Genomic DNA, 21,047 nt, shown 5'->3' on the forward strand with positions numbered 1-21,047 from the left:
TTCGATGACGATGGCTACATAGGCAATGACCCACGTCTCCCTACTCATCGGTAGGAAATGATGGATTTACATCACAACAGCCGATTCCCGACTCCCATCTCCCATCTACGGCACCGTTGGTGGACTTTCGGCTTTCTTGCCAAAGTCTAATGGTAAGGCTAGGGTTTTACTCCAATGAAGAGACATTTATGTCTTTTATATACCACTTAAAGGGTTAATTAACTATAATACTAGATTATCGAAAGTTTGAATATTAGATTATCACATTTTAAAATTCGGAGGCCAAATTTTGGTAATTTTTCTTAAAATAATAAGAATAAATTAAAACTAAGAAAGCGTCGACAGCAGGGTTCGAACCTGCGCGGGCAGAGCCCAACAGATTTCAAGTCTGTCTCCTTAACCACTCGGACATATCGACACCGATCGATTCTATCCTGCCCTGAATCATAATCAAGGTTATTTCTCTGTAATGATGAGGGTTTTGCTCCGATGAACAGGCATTTATGTATCGTATTTACAAAATTCAAATATTAAATTATCGCATTTTAAAATTTGGAGATTAAATTATCACTGATCGGTAATTTTTTCTAAAATAAAAGAATAAATTAAAATTAATTAAAGCGTCGACAGCAGGGTTCGAACCTGCGCGGGCGGAGCCCAACAGATTTCAAGTCTGTCTCCTTAACCACTCGGACATATCGACGGCGACTGATGCTAGTCTGACCTAACTCATCATCAAGATCTTTCTGTAAATTATTTTATGCTACTATGTATCAACACATTCAATATAAAACTTTGGTATATCGAGAGTTTACATTGATTGTTGCTCTTTATTTTTGTTTTATAGTTCAACACCAAAAAAGTGGTTAATTAAAACTTAAAATATTCAAATTCTTATGAAATAGAATTTCAATGACCATAAAATACCAAATATCATGGAACATATCATGTAAATAGTTGAATCTTGATGTTGTGTTTGATTTGAATAAAAAGATAGGGAAAAGAAGGGAAAAACGAAGAAACTTGTACAAAGTTTGCAAATGTTTTTTTTTAATCTTTTCCTTCAAATCAAACATAACTTAAGTCTCTCTTCATTTTTCAAGAACCTATTTTCTCAGATAAGTATACTTATTTATGTTTTATTTTTTGTTTAATTTATACTGATAAATGTTTTTTGAGAAAAACATTTTTTTGATATCTTTTCATTTTTTTTTTCATTTATCTTTCACATAGGAAATTCAATTTACCCAAATCTAAAAAGGTATTACTTACTCAGGTAAATGGTACTTAGAAAATCAATTTGCTATGATCTCACACGTTTCTGAAATGAGAATATGAATAAATTGACCAAACTTCTCCCCTTCAAAATCCCAGAAACGAACGAGCTTAAATGTTATAACGCAACTGATCAGATTTAATTAATCAAAATCTGACCCAAAACCCAAGTAAAGATAACTATTTATCGGGTTTGTATTGATACTTTAAAGCTTTCTCTGACCTTAATCCAATAGTCAGGTCAATGCAGGATTACCACTCAACCCGATTCACTATATCCTTAGTCATATAAACCTCTTTATTGGGGGATTTCTGTCTGTAGCATTAATTTCTTGGTTTGAAGGTTTTTTCTAGTAATTTGGTTTCAAGGTTTAATTAAGATATAAAACACAAAACTTACGAAACCACATTTTTATTATTAATTTTGTAAACACATTACTTTACCATTTAATTTGACTTATGATATCCCTAGTTATATAAAACTCTTTCATTGAGGGTAATTCTGCCTGTAGCACAATTTCTTTGTTTAGAGGCTTTTTTAGCAGGTGTTTGGCATTAGTGTTGGGAATATCACATTGTTTTATGAGAAAAATGGTAAGAAAGTAGTGTTTGTTTTTTGTTTAGAATCGGTGCTGCCACATAGGCTGTTTCTTGAAAAAATAGCATTAGTTTTGTTTGGTACTAATGCTAGCAACAACGTTTTCAATATAGTCTATAATATCCAATGTCCAAGATGATGCCTCATTGATGTCACGTCATTGCATTGTTAGTAGCAAGCCAGCAACTCATTGTCACAGGTGATGTTTGGCATTGATGTCGTTGCTCCAAAAAATGGTGATACATCAGTGCCACATTAGAAAAATCACAGTTTCAGAAAATGGCGACATGTTTGTAACATTTTTCATAAAAAATGTTGCCCCAAACCACACCTTAGAAATCAGGAAAGTGTGGTCTAGGAAAATGCCAAATTCAACGTTTTCTCACTATGGAGCTCGTTGTTGCCAATGATAACATAATGCGGCGTCCAACGTGTATTATGCTTGAATTGATATGGAATGCACCATGTTGTAAAAGGCTTCTCATTATAGACATTGTAAAATGCGCCATATTTCATTCAATTTTCTGATTTTCATACTTTGTTCTATATTTTTCCATTTATCTAGAATTTGTGTATATTAATTTTTGAATTTTCTATTTTTTCTATATAATTTTCAAACTTTTTGACATTTTCTTCATGATTTCCTGAATTTCTTTTTCTTAATAGTCTACTCAAAAATTGGGACCATAGGATGAAATGGGCGCTTTTTTCCACCGTTGGATGGATGTAAGATAATATATACATAGTGGAAAAATTGGATAATGGGTACCGGTGCTGAAAACAAATATAGAGCACTGGTACCAAATAGAATGCGTTGCTATTGTCCCAAGAAACCTCCTACCTGGCAGCACCATTTCCAAACTAAAAAAAAAAACACCATTTTCTGAGACAATATTTTCAACCCACACATATACAACATCAATGCTAAACACATACTCAAAAAACATTAAATTTGGCGTTGCTCCAAGCTACATTTCTCAATTTCCAAAGTATGGTATGGAGAAATATTTTTTCTAAAAACACAGTACCAAACAAAAATACGTTATTTGAAGGGACTTGATATTATTTGAAATAAGGTGAATGAGCAGCTTTCTCTGATATGGCGCTTACGTGATACCGTTTTCTCAAAAAATGGCATTGATGCCAAACACCCGCATACTAATTTGGTTTGAAGGTTCAATTAACATATAAAATATAAATTTATAAAACCAAAATTTTATTAATTTTGTAAATACTTTACTTTACCATTTAATTTGACTTATTGATTTCTTTTATCTTAAAGATGATCTTAAAAGTTGTTACAGTTGGAGACGGCAAAGGCATTTTCAATTGGAGCATGTGGGCCCTATCAAACCCTAACAGGGTGCCACATGGAATCGGGTGCATACGTGGCAAGAAAAGAGTATTAAAGCTGTCTATTTAAAAAAGCAACCAAATGATGGCTTGTACTTCAGCTTTTTAACCCTCAAAGCAATTTTTAAAAAAAGGAAAAAGCATTAAAAACGTGGCATAGATTCGCCTTCGAGCTAATTTTTTCATATAATCACTAGGGTTACAAACGGATCGGATTTAATATCATTTGAATTGGAATCCATTTCGGTATCGTTCTGTTGCACAGAAATCTTATATATGTCTAAAATATAACATTTCTTGAAAGAAATTACTTTAAATTTTGTGTTTTTATGTTTTATTTGACATTCGAGAGCGAAGAATGTTATTTTAATTAAAATTGATCTATATTCTAAATAAGAATGTAATTATTAAGGCTTAGTTTGGAAGGAATATAAGTGCAAAATCTTATATTTTGTATTATTTTATATCTATTTATAAAACTTTGCAAATATAAATATGTACCGTGCAAACTATAAATACATACTAAATAAAGGAGGTGGGCAGAAGGTGATTAATATCCTGTCGGAGGCTCATTTGGAAGTCCCATGGAGGTCACATTCCTCAATTGTTGATTGCAGGACCCTTATGCAATATTTTGTTCAGTGCTTTTCTTTTTGTACTTAGGGTGTCAATGCTATTCGAAAATATAATTTTAAATTTGAAATTTGATATAATCGAATTTAATTCGAATAATTTGAATATCATAACAGTTAAAGTTGAATATTCTATTCATATTGTTTAAGTAATAGATTCCAATTCATATATGACCTGATTTGATTTGATAAATATCTAAATTCAACTAATTACTTAATTCTTATATATAATATATAAAATATATAAATTTTTTATATAAAAATTATATAAATAAATTAGTTATTTTATATGTTTACTCAAATTCAAATTCAAATATATCGGATATTAATCGAATTCAGATATCAAATTTTCTAATATCTTATCCGATTCAAATTCGATCCATTTACACTCGTATTTGTATCTTGTACAAGCAATGTGATATGTACAAACTGGTTGTAATGTGATATGTACAAACCACAACGTAGTCTCTTCCTCCAAGAATCCTAATTTTCTCAGGCATGTAATTATGGTGATTTGATGCAATGAATCAGCTTAATAACTCTTTTCAAAAAAAAAAAAATGCCTACATTAATTTTAAAAGAATGTTATCTCCAAATGTGGCTTTGAATTATTATTTGATCATATTTGAAAAGTTTGGAGACATGGGTAGGTCGGAAGCACACCCTGATCTCTTTTGACTGTACATTGCAAAATCAAGAGACAAAATGCACTCATAGTTATCCAAACGTTAGGAAAAGCTAGCAAGTTAATAGCCGTGGGATATCCAATAATTTCAACTTTTGTTATAAATTAAAAGTTGCCAAAAAGGTGTGTTTAATTAATTAATATATAACTATATATCTGAGGGGATTGATCAATTCAAATGGATGCATGCAATGGTCCCATTTTTCAAAATCGATGAGCAAAGGTATTGTCCCTGCCATGATTTTTGGATCATCTTTCTGGAAATTAATGTAATCAAATCATCGTTTCTCCTCTCTCCTTTTGCTATATCTCTTTATAAATTTTATCTATTTAGTTTTGATTTGATGGGAGAGAAGCAAACAACTAGCTGCACAAGTATTTTATCTATGGATTTAAGAACTTGAGGCAACCCTAGCTGGTTTGAGATGGTTTATAGCTCAAACAAGGCACAAGAAAAGAAGACATATATAAAAAAATGTTCGACTATGATTCCAGAAAGATATGATACGGGAAGAACTTACAACCAATCAATTGGTATCATAAAAATAGAAACCAATCAGTTGGGTTTTCACCAAAATTCACAAGGGTTGTGAGCCACTCAAGATTTCCTGCTCACTTTTTCTATCCACTCTCTACTCCCCGTGAATTGAAGTCATATATCTCTATTTTGAATTGAGAGATATATGACTACAATTCACGACAGATAGAGAGTGGGTAGGATATCTGGGCTCATTGTGAGCTTGTGGCCATGCCACAAAGATCTATATGTGGCATGGCCAGCAGCCCTCACCCACAACCACAACTTTTCCTTTGTACTTTCTCACAAGGAACCAAATGCAGCCTAAGGCCTAGGTGGTGTTTTGCAAAGGTCCAACAGAAGGTTATATCGTTCCGGAAACAAGCAAACAACTATTTTTTTGTACTCCCTACAGCAAGACAAGAATTTCATGTCAACAATTCCTGACTTGTGGTTGGATGCCTATATATTCAGTGTGTTCGTACTTCGTACCCTTTTTCTTCAAGAAATTCCATTTCCTTATATTGTCTTGTACAACTTCTTAATTCTCAAGAGTGTGTTCATTAAGAACTTTTCCTCAGATTTCTTTTTCTTTCTTATTTCCTATCAACCCAATTAAATTAGCCTAAGGACACCATTTCTTTCATTAAAAACTTAGGAATGATCCCTACTAATTACGGGGCCACTAGTCTAAACCGTGGTTTTTAAAAACGACCCGGAGATCGAATTGGCCAGGGGTCTGGTTATCGGGTTGAATGGTGGTCGGTCCATTCTGACAAAAAAATAAAAAATTAAAAAAATTGTTTGAACGATTAACTGCCCGACTTAGCGGTTTACTAACCAAAACCAATGGTTTTGGGCAAATTTTTGGTTTTGGGGAAAACCAAAACCGATCACCTGACTGGTTTCCAGTTTTTCCGGTCCGGTTTTAAAAACAATGATCTAAACTATTCCAAGTTTTTAAATTGAAACTGATAATTCCAAATTCACAACTAGCAAATGACCCCTACTCAAATGACCACGTACTAAGTAAGGGAAAATTGGCTTCAACAAAAAAGTATGGAAAAATTTGCCATTATGTACGTACGATATTTTACTAATTTGAGTGAATATCAATTGTTGGCTATTAATATAAATTATTAATAGTGAATGGCCCCGTATAAGTAGGGAAATTGACAGTATATGCATTTTTTTTTAATTTGGTAATTATATCCCTTTGAGAATTATATCTAATAGAGAATGACCCCTCGTACTAAGTATGGGGCTAGTATTGTGATATTTTTTCTTTATTTATATATTCTAACAAATTTTGTTTGACACCCATTTTCTATGTTTTAAATTAAGATGAATATATTATTTTATTTTTTATGTATAGGTTTTTTATATTTAATTTAAGAGATTAAATAAAATTTTATTTCTAAGTAATACCATACTTTATTATTCTACATCATTTGAAATGGTACGGGGAAATTGGCTCTTAAGTATGATTTTTTTTTCAACATTCAATCTTATTTGAAAGCAAAGTTATTTGACAATTTAGTTTGTAAATATCACTATTCACATGGAAACTTTCTGAAAAATATTATTTATATGTAAACATATTTATTGCACAAAATTTGCAAGGATTTGACAAATTGTCCCAGTTTTAATAAATTGTACCATACTACATATAGGGAAATTTTCTCCAGCCAACACATACAGCAATTCTGGATATATAAATAGCCCATGGGTCACCGTTAATACTATGTTTGGTTTGAAGGAAAAGGTAAGGAAAGAAAGAGAAATGTAGGGAAACATGCAAGATTTGTAAAAAATTCTCTATCTTTCTCTTCTTTTCCCTACTTTTTCCTTTAAATCAAATACAGCCTAAGAGAGGGTTTTGTACTAGTAATCTGTATAAAATTAACACATAACATTTAAATGGAGTATTTTATTTCAGTTAGGGAGTTGGATTAGTAATGTTAGTTATGGGTTCCATGTTATTTTGATTTGAAATTTTTTGATAGATAGCCATGTTTTTAAAGTAACAATTTCATTGGAAATTAAGTTGGATTAGAAAGATTAGTTATAGACCGCATTATTTCAATTGGAAATTTATTTGATAGGTAGTTATGTGTAAAAATGTGCAATTTCTTTGGAAAGTGGAATTTTGTATTTCTGCTTTTTTCTAAGAACAGGAAGAACCACTTCTGAGATCTTATTTATTGAATTAATTGGAAGTCATGTTTTTTTTTTTTGAAAGCCAAACCTAAAAGCATATTTCATTCAACCAAGAAAATTGTACATTTATAGAGAATTGGCAAAAAAGCCAAATAAGAAGCCCAAATTCAATTTCTTAAAAAGAACAAAATACACAATAATAATGGATAAGTGAGAAATAAAAACACTTTTGTAACCAACAAACGGTGGGTAAAGAATCATCAACAAAAGGACAAATGCAGGGCCCTATTCGCTTTTCGATAAGTAACTTACCCGGGTAAATGCAGTTATCTGGGTATATTTTTCCTGGGAAACACTTACCTGGGTAAGTGTATTTATCCATGTTCTTTTATTTCTCATGTAAATAAGGCAATGACCATTTTAGCCATAAAAATCCATTATTAAAAGGGGCACTTTTGCTCCATTCAAGTGTTGGCAACTTTTCCCCTATGTGGAAAAATTATTTACCCACCTACGAGATAGGTATCACTTACCTGGTAAGTGATACCCAGGTAAATACACTTTACTTGTACTCCACATAAATCTGAAAAAAGAACATGCAAAAAAAGAACATTCTTGGTCGATGCAAAAAAAGAACATGAAATAAAGAACATGCAAAAAAAGACACTAATAGACAACGGTGGATCCAATGAATCCACCAACAAGCATCTCATTAAAGTGAGGGCGTCGCTCTCAACCAGAATACAAGAAATGCCCACCTCTAAAGCCAGTTTCAACCTCCACCAAAGCCAGAGTTTTAGCGATCAACGGGCTTTCCTTTTGGAAGGGAGTTGCTCTAGCAAAAAGAAGTTCTCCATCATTGTTGCAAAGAATCATACCGCCACCAGAAGAGATGGTACCTACAGCACCATCAATGTTGAGTTTCACCGCTCCTGCTGGTGGTTTTTACCACCTAGTTGAGTTGACAATCAAAGGGGAGTGAGGCAAGTTGTGAACACTGGATTCATTGAGTGCATTTTGGATAATCATATTTGCAAAATCTGAGCCCGGTTGATAATTGAAGGTGGGTGGAAAATTGAACCCTTAAAAACCAACTCACTGTGTGTTGTTCCTTGTCCAACTCCATCCATCGTTCTATCCAGTTAACGAGGTCGCGTATTTCATTGTTTATACGAATATTCAAACTGGAGCCAAACCAGATACAACGGACTATCTCACAACCAAAAAATAAGTGCTGAACTGTTTCCTCCTGTGCATTGCATATGGAGCATAATTTATCTGATATGCAGTGGAGCCTAAAGAGATTAACTTTAGTGGGTAGGAGATTAGAAACTCTTCCAAATGAAGAGTAGGATATTCGGTGGCAGTAACGTCCTCCAAAATGAATTCCAACTTATGTTTTGAGTCAACAAGTCACTGTTAGAAGATGAAGGAAGTTCATTTAATAAGGATTTCATACCAGTTGAGGTGGAGTAATTACCGCTGGGCATAGGGAGCCAAACTAATTTATCATCAAAATGAGCTTTTGGAGCAGGCAACCGAATTGAGAGAATTGATTGGATTGTGTTGTGGTCAAAGTAATGGGCCAATTTGTCATGATCCCATGTTCCCTTCTCGTGATTGATGAATTCAGCTACTTTGATCTTCGAGAGGTCTTCACTTACTTTGGTCCAATCAGCTTGGATGCCTGGAATCCAGTTATCCATAAAAGCATTTACAGCCGTCCTGACCCTATTAACCATCTACTGCCTTGATGTAAGAATTGTTTGCAAGTCATTAAGCTCTTTCAAGTGATAGAGGCGCTGACTTTTGATTTTGCTAACCAAAAATTTTGATTTTCTAAATATTTGGCCTTGAGAATTTTTACCCAAAGTGCATCGTTTTCCTTTAGGAACCTCCAACATAATTTCGATACTAATGCCTTGCTCCTCATTTCAGTATCATGAAGACCACTTCCAACCTGATCTTTGGGTTTCAACAACCATTTCCACTCCTTTAAGTGAAATTTGTTTTTTCCTTCAGCTGAACCCCACCAAAAGTCTCTGTAAAGATTATTGATTCATGAACATTAGACCTATTCATGGGCCGGGTAGCCCGATGTATCGGCCCGGCCCTCGGACGGGCTTGAGCATGTGTTTTAGCCCGTGGGCTTGACCTCGGGCCTAAAATCCTGAGCCTGACTATTTTATGAGTCGGGCTCGAGATTTGTTAAAAAAGCCTGACCCGAGCCTGGGTCGTAAAATTTTCTTTTCATTCTCCTTTCTCACTCTCACTCTCAGAAGCGGCTCTCATTTCTCCATCTCAACTCTTAGAACCAGCGAACCTAGCTGCACTTGCGAACTCAATCACCGGCGGCCGACGCCACTAGAAGTAGTCATCTCTCTCTTCGGCGATGATCTCTCTCTCTCTCTCTCTCTCTCTCTCTCCAGTCAACACCGTTTTCATCTTCTTTCTTCTCATTCTTAGTTCTCTCTCTTCTTAGAAATAGGTCTTCTATCTTCTCAGTTCTCTCTCCAGCTGGTGCCACCAGAACCTAGGTGCATTGTTTTCATTCTGCGAACCCAGGCACTGGTGGCTGGCACCCCTAGATCTAGATCATCTCTCTTTCTTGAGCGGTGAGTCTCTCTCTCTCTCTCTCTCTCTCTCTCTCTCTCTCTCTCTCTCTAGCCAGCATTGTTGTCATTCTTCTGTCTTCTCACTTTCTCAGTTTCTATTCTCACTCTCAGACTCCCAAGAATCGACGAACTCATCAGGCACCATTCTCTCAATCCTCAAAGGGCACCTGCACTCAGACTCCCAGGTCAGGCTTTGGGCCCAAGTTTTAGGTATGTTGGTTGGGCTGAGCTCGGGCTCAGGCCTGAAAAATTTATGTTAATAAAAAGTAAAAGCCTGGCCCGAGCCTGGCCCAGCCCATGAACAGGTTTAATGAGTATGTAGCTTTTGGTAATAAGAGAGTTTGCATATGATAGTTTGGAACAACTTCCATGGTTGATTTTATAAGCACCGTACGACCAGCTTGGGAAATAGTTTTACTTTTCCACCCACTCAATGGTTGATAGTTTGGTGGCTCTCGGGTTTGGTTTGTCAATTGCTTCTATGTTTTGGGGGGTATTTATATGACTGGTTAGATGAGAGTATGTGGTAGATTGTAGACTTGGGCACACGAAACTAGTTTTGTTTATCTGCACTCCTTTTCCTTTTATGTTCTATTATGAATGGCTACGGTTAAGTGTGGAGGGTCTTGTGATGGACAATCTTATTGGGGATATTGCTATGGGAAGGGGTGATGAAGACTCATGAGGGTTTTAATGATTATTAGAGAATAAATATAGATTTTATGAGAGACAATGAAGAATCATGAGGATTTTAATTTTGCCTTATTATATTTGTAATGATTTCATTTAAAAATATATACGCACATGTGCGAAAAATGAGAATAAGAAGAGGCACATGTGAGTTCTGTAGTGAGAGGACCCACTCACCTCCCCTCTTTCTTCTTTCTCGAATGAGCACATATTCAATAGGTAAGGAGTCTCAGTGGCTCTGATACCATCTCAAAGAACCATTCATCCTAAAAGGAGTTGAGTGAAGTCCTTGAATAGGTTTTATTCTCTAATAAAGAGTTGAGTATGATATGGATGAGGATGTTTTATGATCTCAACCACTAGGAATTTAATTAAGAAGTCAAATATCTCATTTCTATTATATACCTATCATACACCCCTATTTCCAATATGTTTAATTTATTTATCAAGGTGTTGGCTAATGCTTTTTTTTTTTTTTGGTCATGCAAATTGTTCCTCAACATCATTTAGATAGTCTTTAGATTTAGAACACTTGGGGATGGAACCTTGAATGTGCTTTGCTATATTAGTCTTCATGTGTATTCAACCTAAATGGTTTGCTTGCTCCCATGCCACTTCTTAATATAGATAGTAAAAACATTGCCAAAAACATGATAAAACCTTTGAACCAGTGCCAAATCGTTTTATAACTTCCTGAAATTTTGTTAAACTAGACCCCATAGTCCCATACCATTAGAAGACTACCGGAAAAAAAATTAGGGTTAAAATGGTTTTTTTTTGTATTTAGTGTTATGCACCATAAATAACTTTTCCTACTGGTTGCGGGATTTGATTTTGCATCAATGCTGAAACAAACCAGCTAATACATCAACGAACCATCCCTGGGTTGATTGGGTCAAAACTGGTTTAGGAAACCCCTAAATAGGTCAGTCAAATTTTGGGTATCATTGAACCAGGATTGAACCACAAAGGTTTAATTTTGTGATAACCAGGTGTGGGATCCACACAAATAGATTTAAAATTCTCAAAAAACCTTAGGATACCAATTTTCATTGAGATCCGAACTCTGTAGGGCCTTGAACCGTTCCATTAAATGCTTCTCTGGTTCAACTAAATTGGCTTGGTTTGACGAGTCAAATCAGCTTGTCGACCTAAATTGGGGTCAAAGAGCTTGATCAAATTCGAGTTGGTTAGTTTGTATAGGTTCAGCCGGATAAGGTAAGACCACGTCAGAGCGGTCCAAGTAACAGTTCAAGAGCCAAAACCCGTCTTGTTAACTTGGTGAACCCATTGAATTTGACAAGGCGATTCCAGATCGCTCAAGGAGCACTTATTGAATCTCCACAACTATCGTCTTCATAGGTGACAGTTAGCACATTACCGAATGAAAGGATACGTGTGTCAATTGGATTGGATTTCCAATCCAATCCAGTACAAATGTGAGTCCATTACAAATGAATCAGGTCTAATCCGATCCAATGAATGTTTTTGGATCATTTTACACTGGTTAATGTTTGGACCGTCTAATCTATTCAAATTTGTTTTAATTTAGATTAATGCTAACTCAAACCTGGTTTATTGGCACCTATATTCTTACCCTCTATCAATGAACCAGATATTAGTTCAATCCAACCTAATCCAATATAAATTCATTATGAATGGACTAGGTCCAATCCAATAAATACTTTAGACAATTAAGTCTGAACTGGTCCAATTTAATATGTCTTGTTGGTCCATACAATCTGTCCAAATTGATTTTGGTTTGGACGGATTGGATGGACCAACACAGACCACCCATAACTTGGTTATGCAGTCTCCCCAAGCACGAGAGACCACCCATGAAACAATTTTCAGTGGTCAACAACCCTATGTACCACCTCAAAACCTCTAGTCATCTATCCAGCAACCGGCGGTGCTTCTTTGATATTTTATTATTATTTTATTTTTGTACCGAACCAACCAAAAAATGGGCTCAGATCTGTTATGCACAAATTGTTTTCCCACATTTCTACCCACCAGTAATTATAGTTTTGCATTGGAAATATCTCCCTTATCATTTATAGGGAGAAGTTCCCAGCGGTGATATTCCATGGGTATGGATGTGAGAATAATTTGTGGGTAGCAGATTCAGAGTCAATCAGAAATGATTGAAAAATACTTTTGCAACCATTTAATATTCATTAAACTTTGTTTGAAGGATATTTAAGCTGCATTTGGCATTCTTTATTTTAAGGACTTATCTCTTCTTACAATTAAAATCTCAGTGTTCATAGAGGCATTTAAACAGCAAAAAGGGGATAAGTCCTTAAAATAAGAAATGCTAAATGCAGCCTTAAACTAATTAAATCTCAAGGTATGTGATTACTACCAAAGTTGCAAAACTTGTTACATAATCACATTTTCTGCATGTTAGAATCTTTGGTGGCTCTGATACCAAATGGTAACAATTGAAAATCAATAAAAACCGCATCTAACACACTGATGGGCTCACACTTTGCACTGATTTCAAACAAATAAGAAGAGTGCAAAAACGGTTTAAAATGTGAACTGTATTTGCATTCATGAACCAAAAAAATAATAAATATGCAATGTACATATTTGTGTTTGCATTGCAACCAAACGCAGCCTAAGAGTCAATTACCTTACTATTTCTCAAGAGTAAACTTTCATTATTATTATTTTTGTTAATTGATGGCTCCAATTGGTTGCATGTAAAGTGAGGAAAAGGAAATAAATTTCTGAAAATTGGCATTTTACAGCGTCAGGTTGCAAGTAAAATGGCTGTGAAAAACAAACATTTACCAACATTTGTAGGAAAAAGAAATTTCTTCCAATTTTCCTTGAATTATTTTCCGAGCAAAGGATGGTTTCTCTCTAGTCATATATTGCAGCATTCATATTTCTCTACCATTCAGGGTTGTTTTCTAGGAATATGATTCATTTTTTATTTTCCTACTGAATATAATCTTTCAAGAAAATAATTCATTTTCCTTCATTTTACATTTTTACTTGCAACAAAACATTCTTGAGGCATTTTCCTTTGCAAGCACAGCTTAATTCGGTTCTAATTCGGGCCTAAATTATTGGCCTAGTCAGGCCCACTTGGCTTCCTTACGGAGCCCAACTAATTGAATGGCATAGACTGAAAGACCGCAAGAGAAAAAGATAACCAGAAAAGTTTCTACTGTTTCAGAATTCAGACTCGACTGTGTTGTGTTGTACAGATTACAGTCTACTGAGATGTTGGTTTTGGGTTCTTTGCAGTCTCCTTCTCCCTTTGTTCCAACAAGCCTCTTCTTCTTCTTCTTCTTCTTCTTTCAACAAGAGCTTTCTTACAAGGAGAAATTCGATAGTGTTTGCTTCCTCTATTCTGGCTTCGTTTCTCCATTTGCAACCCAACTCCATTTGCCCATTTCATTTAGCAAGAGCCGAAGATGAATTTCAGCAAGAAGAAGGGCGGACCGTCCAATTATTCCAGGTCTCTCTCTCTCTCTCTCTCATGTCCTTTGACAGAAGTCTACAGTGTCATTGATTATTAATGACTTTTTATTCGTTTAAAATAATACCCATTTCACTTCCTGCAAATTTATCATTATATTACTATGCTAATTATCATTTTGGTCATCTTCAATGTTTTTTTGCTTACTTTCCAAGTGGAAATAGCTACATTAGGTTTTTGTTTATTTCTAAGCAGCTTAGTATCAGTATCAGAATTTTCATTTGTTCTATTATTCTTAACATATATTTATTAGAAATTTACGATTATCTTGTCTGAGATCATTACTGAGTTGATCTTATGGGGAATTCCTTTATTTCAATAAATTCATTAGAAGAAGAGTCGGATTGCTAAATGTTACTCTTGGATGCAAGATGGAAGGTATTGTGAAGATCACCTTGCATGAATCATTCTTCATGTTGCTTCTATTATAAGCACTAACCCTTGTGGGGGAAAGCCAATTACTTTTTGGTATTCCAGTTAACTTTTCTGGCATTGGTGTCTGTTTCACTTGCCTTTTTATTTATTTATTTTTTCAAAATTGTTCTTGCTTCGCCAATCTGGTTTGTACTTGGATTATGTTATAAGGTTTCATCTGGACAGTTAGTAGGTCTTGTTTCGAACTTCTGTTAGTAAAGTGCTCTTGGGGTTGTACGTATATTGGTAAAGATTTAATCTGTTAAAGCATTCTGTCATGAGAGGGAAAATGACCAAGAAAATTAGAATTTTAGAAAGATTCATTATTAGCACATTTTAACTTCTGATAACTATGAGCAAGAAGGTTGAACAACATATGAATTTAATCTCTTACATCTTCTCTTCTCCATCTTAATTTTATTGTTCCATTAATTTATAAATAAACTTAGTATCTTTGTATTAATAAGAACACATTCTTTTGGATGAATGCAGGAGACTTCACCTTCTGTGGTCTTCATTAAAGATCTTGAAGTAGTTAAAGATCCCAAGAGGTCCAAGGAGATCATGCTTACCGAGGATGAAAATGCAAAAGTTGAAGGGACAGGTTCCGGCTTCATCTGGGATAAGTTCGGACATATTGTAGGCATTCTTGAAATCAAATATTAGAATTTCATCATAGATTATGATGTTTGGCTTGTCTATCGTGTAAAAGAAAAACATTATGTCAGAATTAGGTATGGGGGATGGATCTTTGATCAAAGCTTACAGTTATTTATAGTTGAAAAGAAACCATCTGTGATTTTAGATTTTCAACACCTATAAACTTAGGGTTCGAATATGGCTATGACTTGCTACCTTTCTGCTGGATGTCAGAATATGTTTAAGACTAGAGATAGTGGTTTTATGTCTAGTTATGTTTATTGATTTTATTGATACCTGTGTGTCAGTTAAGACATCCTTATCCCATCCATTCTCAACGTCTAGGTCTTATAGTTCAGAGTATCATAGGAAATTTAGTTTTATATATTAGATTTTATGCTTTTCTTTGCTACAATGGATATGGGTCCTTGCATTTTCTTTAAACCACTGGAATGCTTTCTAAGATGCTGTCACAAGCTTGTTTCTGTGCCTATCACAGGTCACTAATTATCATGTTGTAGCTAAACTAGTCACAGATAAAAGTGGGCTTCAGCGTTGTAAGGTTTATTTTGAGCATCTCTCTCTTTTCTTTGAGAAGGTTTTAGTTTGTTATATTGGAGTACGACAATATCAATATTCACTTAATATTCTTGATATGTTCTTTCAGATAGGCTTCTGTGAATCCATTGCTATACTCTTGACAGGTTTTTTTAGTAGATGCTAGTGGCAATGGCATTTCCAAAGAAGCCAAGGTAATTGGTTTTGATCCTGCATACGATCTGGCTGTTTTGAAGGTATTGAATTGAACTTTCTGTCCGTTTTCTTTGGACTTGTTTGTTATCTGTTTATAATTGTGGAATATATATGTTCGCCTCCATGATTAATAGATGGTAATCTGCTCATAGTGTTGACTTTAGGTCTTCCAGAGTTGCATATTTGTGAATTATTCCTGTTCTCCATTCATTTACATGTCTTCTTATTCATACAAGTCAATATGTGTTCAAGGGATTGCTTTATGAAAGGTTTTTGTTTCCCTATATTTATGCATGTAAGCATTAATGTGATAAGGTTGGCATATGCTTTGGCAGACTTATTAAGAAAAAGGCAGAGTTAATAGATGTTAGATGTAGTGTGGAACTCAATTTTCTATTTACTTATTTTGTTAAACCAGTTGAATTGGTTACTTTCCTTTGTGTAAAAGTTCTTCCTTATATCTAATTAGTATTATGCTTTATTGGCAATGATAAAAATTAATAAAAATAAAATAAGGGCATGCAAAGTATTGCTATTATTTCAAAATTTATATTTAAAACAGTTTTTTTATGAATGTATATTAATTTTAAAACAGTATTGTGATAATAGACTGTTGTGATAAAACAGTATTCTGATAATAGATTTTTTAACTCTTGCAATGTTCATTTATAAAAATGACAATGCCAGCTTTGCTGCAATCCATAATTTGGATTGATTGCAGAAAAGAGTTTGAACAACAATTCTCCATGGTTTCTGGTTGATAATTAGGCAAGACTAGAGAAGAAGGTTCTCCAACTGGTTCTGAGGAAGGCAAGCCTAGTTAATTTAGAGAGAGGCACCACTAGGATGAATAGGGTGGCTTCATTAGGCTTATACAATGGATGCTGCCCAGGCAATCATGTGATGTCACAGGCTTGGGAAACTCTAATTTTTTCTAATACATAGGTGAATCTTTGTATCATGATAAGATTATTCCTTATTTTATAATTTTGCATGTGCAACAAACACCTTATCATGTCTCAGAAACACCCTTTTAACATATATTGTTGCTAACTGATAGGGTCTTTTCTCTTAGAGCTTTGTATTTAAAGCCTTAAACACCAAAGAAAAGGAAGTGTGCATGCGAGGATATAGAATGATGCATAATATATGAACAAGCAGCATGGTTGCAACTGAGCCAGGATTTTGGAAATCTCCCCCATCCTATCTGATCTGGGATTCTGGGTTGTGCTCCCATCAAGTTTTTCCCTTTTTATTTTTCTTTGCCTTTATGATCATGGATCCTGATATATTTATTTGACTTAAACTTCATAATTCTCTTATTTTTAGTTATTTTCTACTTGTTCCATAAACATAATCATTGATGTCTTCAATTGCATTAATTCTTCATGCTTAAATCTATTGTATTATTGCATAATTTTTGTCGTTAATTCATAATTGTATAACTTTTGTGCTTGATGCTGATATTTAGTTATGTTGAAGAAAATACTTACGAATGATGAAATCTCTCAGAAATAATGGAAAAGACAAGAATTAGGTAGAAGTGAGGTGATTAGAAAAAGTCAAACCTCTCTTACTAATTAATTACAGACAGAGTTTCACCAAACTGAACTAGAAGCCTTGCAATGCAGTCACATGGGAGAAGAAAGCTCTTGAGTGTCACTTCTGTAATAGAAATATTTCATTTAATTCTAAATAATCAACTTCTTTCAATTACAAAAGGCTCTCCCATACTTATAAACTTCTTAAGAGATTGAGATGTACAGACACTTCTCTTAGCCTTTCAAAGTGGGCCTTCAGAATTTTTTTCATGTCCAAGCACTCAATGTATTCAATAGGAAATTAGCTAAGGAGGTGATGTCTTTCTATGGAAATATATGTGCAAATAAGTTATTGAAAAATAGAATGGATTTCATCTGCTAATTCCAATATTGAATGCAGATTGATGTTGAAGGAAGCAAATTAAAGCCTGCCCTTCTTGGTACATCCCATGATCTACGTGTGGGCCAGAGCTGCTTTGCTATTGGAAATCCTTATGGATATGAGAACACTCTAACAACAGGGGTAGGTTTTCATGAAATGTAATTGCAGTGTCACCATATTGGTAGCTATAGTCATTTTTATTGGCTTGTTGATCATAAATTGTATTTGTTTTTAAATGTTATTGACCTTGAAAAGAAATTAGCTCAGGCTAAGATGGTTTGGGCATATATTGGTCTTCTCAAAAGTCAAACAGTACCTCTCAGGAATGGCTTTGTCATGGATGAGGATTCAGTCCCTGTGCCCGATCTAGAGAATTGGTGTGATGATTTGGGTTGGCCATGTGAGAATCCCAGTAGCAGCATATCTTTCCTTACTAGATGATTTGACAATATGCAGGTAGTGAGTGGGTTAGGCAGGGAGATTCCCTCCCCAAATGGAGGGGCCATTCGAGGAGTTATACAAACAGATGCTGCTATTAATGCAGGTAAAGACTCCAAATTCCCCCTTGCAATTATTTGCTTTCTGGTGTTTGGTACAATTTTGTTGCACAAAACATTTCTTAGATGCTGCATTACTATGGATCTGACACGATAGATAGAAATCTGTAACAGGAAATTCAGGTGGACCATTGATTGACTCGTATGGTCATGTCATTGGAGTGAATACAGCTACTTTCACTCGCAAAGGTAAGCTCTCTATCTCCTTTATTGTGGCTTAGCAACTGCAGACAGATTCTTTTTACTGTTTATTTGATTTTCTTTCTTATTAGGAAAGTTAAAATTAAGCACATCATTACAAATTAGGGAAAAAGAACAGTTACCAAGTGGGTCCTTTTCACTTTGAATGACTGAGAATCCCATGCAGATGATTATATATATTTTAAATCAGTAGTGTTCTACCGGAAAAGGTTAAAAGGAAGAATAAAAAATAAATGAAAGGAAATTCAATTTGGATTGCTCTCTGCCTGGTTCAATGGACCAGATAAGCATGCATTACCTTGCAAATTATTTGCTCACCAGAATTCCAACTTCAGTTTGAATTCATCTTATTTTCTGTTGTTACACAGGAACGGGAATATCCTCTGGCGTCAACTTTGCAATACCAATTGACACTGTTGTACGGACTATTCCTTATCTGATTGTGTATGGAACACCTTACACTGACAGATATTGATCTCCATAGGTGACTAACCAGAGGTTCACTCTGGTACATCATATATGATCTCATTGCCATGTTTGGAGATGATAACTATACATGATTGGACAGTAGGCCTCCATGTAGTGGTCTAGACCTCAAGAGTTCTGACTATTATTGTAATAGATGTAACCATATATACCTATAACAAGAAAAAATTTTATTGTTGCACCCTCTATTTTAGGTTTTGTGCTTCTGAATGATGCTCTCATTTCATCTAGTTATCTCATGGCATTTTCTTTAACTTCTCCTTTCTCATTTCTATGTGGTCGGTGGGGAATGTTCAGTGGAAATTGTTGTCTTTAACGTCAAAAAAATAATTGATTACCGAGGTCATTTATTTAATGAAAATATGAAACATTACTTAAATGACCCTTTTTCTTGAGGCTTCCCTATATTCCTACAACAGTTTCTTGATCTGGCCAAGTATTGTTGAAAGTGGCATTTGTTGGTCTCTTGACTAGGCAGTTACCATCCATTCTCTGGGATGTTCCTTGTGTTCTGGAGTTTAATGTTGCCAAAATTACTCAGTAACACACAAGGTGATAGCAACCTTCAATGAGTTGATTGATAGACGCTCTGGATGGTGTTGCATTTGTAAACTTTAGGCCCCGTTTGATTTGTGGAATAGGGGTCCGGAATCGGAATCGGAATGGGTTATTCTGATTCCAACTACTTGGTTGGGCAGAATTGGAATCACATTCCCATTTCTTGTGTAATAGCATCCCTCCATTTGAGGGAATCTCCCCCTCCCTTGGGAATGAAATCATATTCCTGCTAATTCCAATTCCCATTCCTATTCCTATCTGAACCATTAGATCATTTCAATTCCAATTCTAAAGGATTTTGATTCTGATTCTAATTATAAACCAAACAGACCCTTAATTCCTTTCTGGAAGCAATATGTGAACTAATTTCCAGCATTCGATCATGTGAATATCATCCAATTTGTAAATATGCCACATCTGTGAGTCCTCTTACAGCTCTGCATATGGTTCTGGTCAAACTAGAGATTCAGATTGGACATACAACTCTTTTGGTCGCTGGTCATGGATCAAAACAGTTCAATTCGACTATTTCATTCATTAAAAAAATCTAAATAAAAGTAAAAAATAGAAAAATTATAAAATGGTTCCAGATTTTCTTTTAAAGCTATTCTAATCAGAATAAACATAAAATGGTAAATCTTAGAGGTTACAACACCTATTAAAACATGCATTTGAGTCAAGTTTGACCAAGTCAACATTTCTAAGAACTATGCAATCCAAAATTTGTTTAGACTACAGGTTCCTAGTTCTGATTGCCAGACCATCCAGAATCGGAGTCTGATAATACCTGTTTTCATTGATAGAGGTTTCTTTAATCTTCTGTCGTATATTCTCTGCAGGGATCAGGGAGAGCCTCTTTGATAACATATTCTTATATTGGGAAGTCAAGCCGTCAAGGAAACCTATATCATGTTGAAATTTCATGTAGAAAGTTAGGACTAATATAGTATTCTCAATTTGATGGGACATTGTGTAAATGCTAGTTAGTGCTGTCAATGGGTCGGGTCTGGTCAGGGTAGACCCGGTCTCAAAACAACCTAATATGTGTTTATGGCTCCATTGGGAAGAGTGTAAACACCAACACAATGCATATATGCACTTTGGTGTTTGGGAAGAATGGATGTGTGTATTGAAAATGACAAGGAAGACGAATTTGAAGACAGGTTTGCATCCAAAAATGATTGCGAAGTTTGCATCGCATTCAAAGTTGGTCAATGTAAAGAAGGGGGATTCTGGTTTCGGGTTTCATGTTTGCGCCTATCACAACCAAAAATCATTCCAATCTGGCATTCAAAGCTTTGTATTTTGTATTTCTAAACCTGCATTCTACATATTTGTATTTGTATCACTCTTTCCAAACTTAACCTTTGGTTCAATTTGGTTTGGCAGTCTAGAGTGTAAATATGGACACCCCTACACATGGTCTAGTTAGGTATTCATTGATTCATGCTTTATAGGATGTACTTAACAATTAGGTTAAGGGTTAAGTACA

At 34.8% G+C, this 21,047-nt stretch overlaps 1 protein-coding gene and 2 non-coding genes across 3 annotated transcripts; 1 reads left to right on the forward strand and 2 right to left on the reverse strand.

Annotated features, from left to right (window-relative positions):
- Positions 1–336: 336 nt before the first annotated feature.
- On the reverse strand, positions 337–418 carry TRNAS-UGA (transfer RNA serine (anticodon UGA)). Its single transcript has one exon. It is a non-coding gene; the product is annotated as a tRNA-Ser (tRNA).
- A 203-nt stretch (positions 419–621) lies between these two features.
- Positions 622–703, reverse strand: TRNAS-UGA (transfer RNA serine (anticodon UGA)). The gene has a single exon. It is a non-coding gene; the product is annotated as a tRNA-Ser (tRNA).
- A 12,979-nt stretch (positions 704–13,682) lies between these two features.
- On the forward strand, positions 13,683–19,251 carry DEG5 (DEGP protease 5). Its single transcript, XM_088940823.1, is given in 9 exon segments — positions 13,683–13,816; positions 13,818–14,003; positions 14,931–15,077; positions 15,577–15,639; positions 15,782–15,871; positions 17,772–17,894; positions 18,210–18,297; positions 18,425–18,499; positions 18,880–19,251. Coding segments are annotated over 9 exon segments (930 nt in total). The 5' UTR covers positions 13,683–13,765; the 3' UTR covers positions 18,987–19,251.
- The last annotated feature ends 1,796 nt before the right edge of the window (positions 19,252–21,047 follow it).

Source organism: Nelumbo lutea, chromosome 4 (assembly GCF_056320005.1).
Source record: "Nelumbo lutea isolate HS-2025 chromosome 4, American lotus-T2T, whole genome shotgun sequence".
NCBI classification, from domain to species: Eukaryota; Viridiplantae; Streptophyta; class Magnoliopsida; order Proteales; family Nelumbonaceae; genus Nelumbo; species Nelumbo lutea.